Source organism: Diorhabda sublineata, chromosome 11 (genome assembly GCF_026230105.1).
Source record: "Diorhabda sublineata isolate icDioSubl1.1 chromosome 11, icDioSubl1.1, whole genome shotgun sequence".
NCBI classification, from domain to species: domain Eukaryota; kingdom Metazoa; phylum Arthropoda; class Insecta; order Coleoptera; family Chrysomelidae; genus Diorhabda; species Diorhabda sublineata.
The window spans coordinates 893,382-899,411 of NC_079484.1; the positions used below are offsets into that span (position 1 = coordinate 893,382).

At 30.0% G+C, this 6,030-nt stretch overlaps 2 protein-coding genes across 3 annotated transcripts; one reads left to right on the forward strand and one right to left on the reverse strand.

Annotated features, from left to right (window-relative positions):
* Positions 1–453: 453 nt before the first annotated feature.
* LOC130450160 (girdin) lies at positions 454–2,549 on the reverse strand. The gene is made up of 3 exons (XM_056788381.1): positions 2,429–2,549; positions 2,306–2,368; positions 454–2,090 (listed from the first exon to the last, which is right to left on the reverse strand). The coding sequence occupies exons 1-3, from the start codon at positions 2,441–2,443 to the stop codon at positions 1,278–1,280; spliced, it is 891 nt and encodes a 296-aa protein (XP_056644359.1). The 5' UTR covers positions 2,444–2,549; the 3' UTR covers positions 454–1,277.
* A 312-nt stretch (positions 2,550–2,861) lies between these two features.
* LOC130450101 (mitochondrial import inner membrane translocase subunit Tim17-B) lies at positions 2,862–5,054 on the forward strand. Of its 2 annotated transcripts, XM_056788298.1 has the most exons (4): positions 2,862–3,165; positions 3,222–3,385; positions 4,550–4,706; positions 4,779–5,054. In XM_056788298.1, the coding sequence occupies exons 2-4, from the start codon at positions 3,242–3,244 to the stop codon at positions 4,982–4,984; spliced, it is 507 nt and encodes a 168-aa protein (XP_056644276.1). In that variant the 5' UTR covers positions 2,862–3,165; positions 3,222–3,241; the 3' UTR covers positions 4,985–5,054. The 2 variants fall into 2 exon arrangements, with proteins under 2 accessions (XP_056644276.1, XP_056644275.1); XM_056788297.1 differs by having other exon boundaries at positions 2,903–3,165; positions 4,550–5,054.
* The last annotated feature ends 976 nt before the right edge of the window (positions 5,055–6,030 follow it).

Sequence of the window (6,030 nt, forward strand, 5' to 3'; positions counted from 1 at the left end):
TTGTGATAATTTTAATATTTTAAATATTTTATAGACCCTAATAAGTCTAATTATAATGAATTTTACTTGTTTTATATTTAACAATAATATAGTTTTTTGTAAAAATCAAATATCAAACGACAAACATGAAAACGAGAAATTTCGCTAAAAGTGAACTTGACAACATCAAAGATATATCCCACACGGCTGCCAACGTTTAGAATGTAATTTCCCCTCATATACGAGTACTGATTTCAATAAAAGTTTATATGTTTCAAGTTTATAAACGTCAAAATTGCAAACACATCGTAAAAATACTTTATCGACGCTAAATTTATGTACCAATAGCGGTAATTGCTCGATTTTGTCTTTTCAGCGGTAATATATAAAATGTTAATTAGACTATATGCAATTTTGACAGTTTTCTGTATTATATGTTCTATAGCAATATGTTTTAATAAATAAATAATATTTTTAAAATCGGTATTTTATTTAATAACCAATACAACGTCGAAAATATCTAAATTTCCGAACAATAAAATAAAATTGCTTAAATCATCACACCAAGCGTTAAAAAAAAAATCTGGCAACAACGCGACCTTGTACAATATTCGTATGACGTTAAATGGGTACGTTACTTGAAACCGTTAAAGTTACACAGTGGAAGAATTAAAATGATTTGTTTTATAATACACTTAGATTCAATTATTTATTAAAACAATTTAAAAAATGATAGAATAATTTATTATAACGCGTCACTAATCATTAACTACTTCCGGTTATCACGCGCTGATAACCAATCCTGAATTTTAAATTTTCACATTGAGGTAGGCAACCAAACACACATGTGTAATGGTAGTTGCATACGTAGTAAGACTTGTCAGATATTTTTTTCAATTTACATTTAATAGTCATAATAGTCTGATGCACACAATTAATTTTTTCAGCTTTAAAACTCCAGTAATTCAGTTGTAAACGAAGTTTATGTTATTTGAGAACTGAACATTTAAAAACGATATTACGTCGTGACTGATTAAACGTATTCAGCACTTCCGGTTAGTTGTCATATTTATTGAAGATTGTTAAAAATTAAAAATTAATCACAAATTAATTCTTGTGACGATTCTTGAGGTTATTACAAGCGAAATTTCTGTAAATATACAGTTTAGAATAGTTATTATATTAATTCAAACATCTAACACACTTTATTTTATTTATTTTAATACTTCTATTTGTTTAAACAATTTCAACATCACTCGTAACAAATACCAGTAAAAATTAGGTTAATTAAGGATGATTTATTCCTTTTTCTGTTCAGTATTATCAATCTGTTCATTATTTACTTCATTAGAATGTTGTATATCGGCTACTACTTCATCTGAAGGAGTATTCTGGACAAGTATTTCTGCTGGGGGTTGTTTTAACTCTTCAGGGTGTTGTTGATTGGTAACTTGGGGTGAATTCATGTCTGTATTTACAGAATCGACATTATTATCTACCGTATTTGTATTATCTTCAACTAAATTTTGTTCAGGAAGATTTCCGGGTTGATTTTCGTTGTTTACAACTGTTGCAGCTTCTAAATTTTTATTCTCGGCGTTTTTATCCCTTTTTAAATTACCGACTACGTCTCTGGCCAATTCCCTCTCGTTGTATCTGTCTCTGAGGGCGGTGAAAAGGCATAACTGAGTTTCGTATTCCCTTTTAAGTTCAGCATTATGTCTAATCATCATTTCTAATTTTTTGTGCATTAAATCGTACCGTTCCTTTTCCGCTTTCTGTTTACCTTCCATCGAACTTATTTTTATTTCTAATTGCTGCACTTCCAAGTTGCGAATTTCCAATAAATCTTTGGTTATGCGGATGACTTCTCTCAGAGATTCGATTTGTTGAGTGAACGCCTCTATTTGCAATTCTTGATTTTTGATCACTTTCGTTTTTTCGAATATCATACTTTTCGCTTTGGTTAAAGTTTTCTCGGATTCCGTACGGAGGAAATCCACGTCTTCGGTTTGTTTTTCGTGAAGGGCCTTGTACTTTTTAGCCTGCGCAGCCTCTTCCTCCATTTGGGACACTAACATCTTATAAACTTGAATTTCCGCATCTTTAGTCTGCAATTTCAAATTTAAATATCGATAAACAACCTGAATAACAATTTTGTAATACCTCGTATTATTAAATTAATGCGATCAATATTATTTGGACACCCTATATAAGCTCATACGTCAAATATCAATTAAATAAAAACAACTATAATAATACCTATAAATATTGACTACATTACATTTATAATATATTTTAATTATATGATGTATCACATTCATACCTCGAGACGTTTTTCTAAATCACCAACTTTTCTAATCAACTCTTCTTGGTTAATTTTTGTAGCCTAAAAAATAACGTTCGAATTTGTAATGGATTTTCATTATTTATTTAATTACAATATTACCTGAACTTCTGCCATTTTAGTAAATTAATGCGTATTAAATACTAGTGTTAACAACTCGAAACTTCAAGTGGAAAGGAATATTTTTAGAATGTAGGTGACTTCTGGATCATTTATTTTTAGAAAAATGTTTTTCATCCAATACGTTACGTTTAAATTTCCCACTAAATTTATAGATTACTGTGATGCCAAATCTACACCACTAAATACGTTTCAATAAATAACACTACATAGAACTAAAAGTTTAGGAACTATCATGTCGCTTAATTTTATAACTAATAGTACCAATTTTTTATAACAAAGTGACATTTCGGAAATAGCTTATTAAATATTCATTATTTGACACTATTTATAATTAAATGAAATTTATATCCTATCCAATTAATAGAATAGTGTAGTGTACACTTTGACGTAAAATATTTATAAGTTTGGCGATACTGTAGTGATATTATCACACAGCATGCTGATGTTCTTTTATAATTCTAACCTTAAAAGCTGGGGTGTTTGACATTTTAAATTTCTTGTCATTTAAAAAATTCAAACGACGTAGATATTTTTCATCGAGAACTATTATATAGTACGTTATGTTTAAAAAAGACCTTTAAATTCAATTTAAAAATACGCGATATTTTTCGTCCTACGCCGAGCTTTTCCTATTTTCCAATGTGGTTCTGTATTGGTGGATAATTAAACATATCCGTCAATCATAAAAAAAAATTAATTTGTATAAATAATAAAAGGTAGTATTAAATGTGTTATTCAAAGGAGATTATTTTGTATCAATAAATAATTATAGAGAAAAATTGTATATAAAAAATGGAGGAATACACAAGGGAACCTTGCCCTTGGAGAATCGTGGACGACTGTGGAGGTGCTTTTACAATGGGTTTAATCGGGGGAGGTGTTTTTCAAAGTATAAAAGGATTCCGTAATGCTCCTTCAGGAATAAATAAAAGACTTGTAAGTCGACTGCTTCATTTATTATTATTAATATTTAAATTAAACATTAAATTCTTAATTTTTGTTATTAAATTTTTATAATTAGTTCAGAAATATTACGAAATTTAGTTTACGTAAAATTAGTAATAAGAATGTTTATTATGCAATAGTTACTTTATATATTTTAGCATTTATAAATTGACAGAAATATGAAGAACCGAATTCAAAGTTTGTAATCTTATCGATTAATTTCTTCAAAAGTTTACAAAATCAACATTTTTGCATAAGGTTTTCACTGTTTTTCATTTCGAAAGTAGTTTAATGCCTTACTATACATTGTGCAGTGCTTTTCTAGTTTATTTCAATATAAAAATGTCCTTTTATATAACTGGGGTCAAAAAAAAGTTTAATTATCAACAAAAACAAACTATAATTCCTCCCTGGTAGCTTTAGGGGCATTTAAGAAGCACCGGAGGAGGTTATGATTAGTGTTCTATGCTAGGGAAGAATAAATCTGTAAAATGAGGAACAACAGGCTTTAAAAGTTGTAGTACAATCTAGTTTAACTATATTATGCCTTGTTACAAGTTTTGCTGTGATTTGAAAACTCTCTTCGTGGATTTTACATCCTAAATTCAGAATGTGTTGAAATTGGAGCACAAACCTCCTCACTAGCAGCATTGGGGGCACTCAGGAAGCATCTGTTAAGGTTGTGACTAGCTTTTCATGTGGAGAGAAAGGGAAACTTCAATTCTCATTAAAAACTTGAGCAAAAAATGCTTCAGAAAAGAAGCCGAAATAGGTATTAGCGTTGATCTGAATTCTGGAGTGTGTAGGCGAGTTTTTGGTGTCGAAAACTGCTCTAAAATGGATCAAAACAGGCCTAAAAGTTGCAGTACAATCTAGTCTATCGATTTAGGCCTTGCTACACGTTCTGGTATAAAAAACAAGCAAGTACTTTCTCAGAAAGCACCTGATAAGGTTACGACTAGCATTTCAAGTAGGGGATGACAAAAACAGCTCCGAAGTGGGTTGTAGTACATTGTAATCTCTACAACCCCCATTACTAGCCCGAATTCGGTTTTATGGTGGAAATTGAAGTACTTTTTACAATTTTAAAATCCCTTATGTATCGTTACGAATATATAAACGCCTATTATTGAAAATTTCTATTCGAATTTGTAGATTGGTAGCTTAATGGCTATAAGACAGAGATCCCCTATAATCGCTGGTAATTTCGCCGTATGGGGAGGTATGTTCTCTTCAATAGATTGCGCTTTAATCCAAGTTAGAAAGAAGGAAGATCCTTGGAATTCGATAATAAGTGGGGCGGCGACAGGAGGTAACGTTTCACCTGAAAAGACGCCAGCCGAATCCTATGGATTTGGGGGATTTTATTTTGTTTTTATTTCAGGAATTCTGGCCGCCCGGAACGGTCTTCCTGCTATGGCGGGCAGCGCTTTCATAGGGGGAGTACTTTTAGCTCTAATAGAAGGTATCGGTATATTATTTACCAGACTTACTGCTGAACAGTATCAACCACAGTTACCACCCATGGAAGATCCATCCGTATTGGGTGATCAACAGTCGGGAAATCCGGGAAGTTATTCTTTTCAATAGGGTTTCTTGTTAGTTTGTTGATTAGTTGTAAATTTATTTCTTATTTAAATAAAAAAAAATACCGAAGCAACTTTTTTTTATTATTTATTAAACCTTTCCTCAAAAGGGACTTCGGAAAATTGAATTTGCCCTTTTTTTATGGAAATTTGAATTAATACGCTATAAAAATCGATACATTCCTTAGATTTAATAGAATGTCACAACAACGTTGTCACACTAAATGATTTGTATGTTATATAAAGCAGAAAAAATAAATTTTAGTGTTAAAATCTATACAATAACATTTAAATTACGCGCCATTAATATTTACGTTTGTGACAGATGAAACTAGTTCGTTTTACAACTTCAGACTAGTTCGTTGTACACTTTCTGACAGCGGTTATTTGATAAGAATCATTGAGTTATTAGTAATTAATTCAATGGTTGAAACCATAGAATTAAATTAAACGTTAATGGTTTCTTATCACAGATCCAATAGAAAAGATTTTTTTGTTTTTAGTTCAAATCCTTTCTTATAATTAATGATAATACGAATCTCTATTGTGACTATAGACAAATGATAACAATCAATAATCATTTGATACATAACACGTCGGATCGGTTCGGGATTACGTATTGGAACGAACTTGACATACGTCAAAATCATATTGTCATATTTCATGTTTGGTTGATGTGAATTGCGTATTTTTTTCTATTTTAGTGTCGTTTTTGTGATTTTAATTATAGAATAATGATGTTTTTTGTGTTTCAAAAATCGGCATACACCCAAAAATTACCAGGAAAACTAAATTATAGGTTAGTTAACAATAAGAACAGAAATGTACTTGAAAATAATTTTTTTTTAACTTCAATGTGTAAGTAATACTTGTCAATAATTTAATATAAAGTATTTTATTCCTTGTAACATGTTTTTTATTCAATAAATATCTATTATTATAGTAATTTATTTATTTCAACTATCTATAATTTCAAGAAAAAAATTTTTCGTTTTTTACTTTATATTGACGCTAGAATCGAAAATTTTTCTCAACTTCTACTGAACAATG

Coding starts and splice junctions, on each gene's coding strand:
- LOC130450101 (XM_056788297.1), top strand. CDS start 3,242: ATGGAGGAATACACAAGGGAACCTTGCCCTTGGAGAATCGTGGACGAC. Junction 3,386..4,549: donor CAGGAATAAATAAAAGACTT/GTAAGTCGACTG, acceptor TCGAATTTGTAG/ATTGGTAGCTTAATGGCTAT.
- LOC130450160 (XM_056788381.1), bottom strand. Junction 2,091..2,305: donor ATTTAGAAAAACGTCTCGAG/GTATGAATGTGA, acceptor TTGAAATTGCAG/ACTAAAGATGCGGAAATTCA.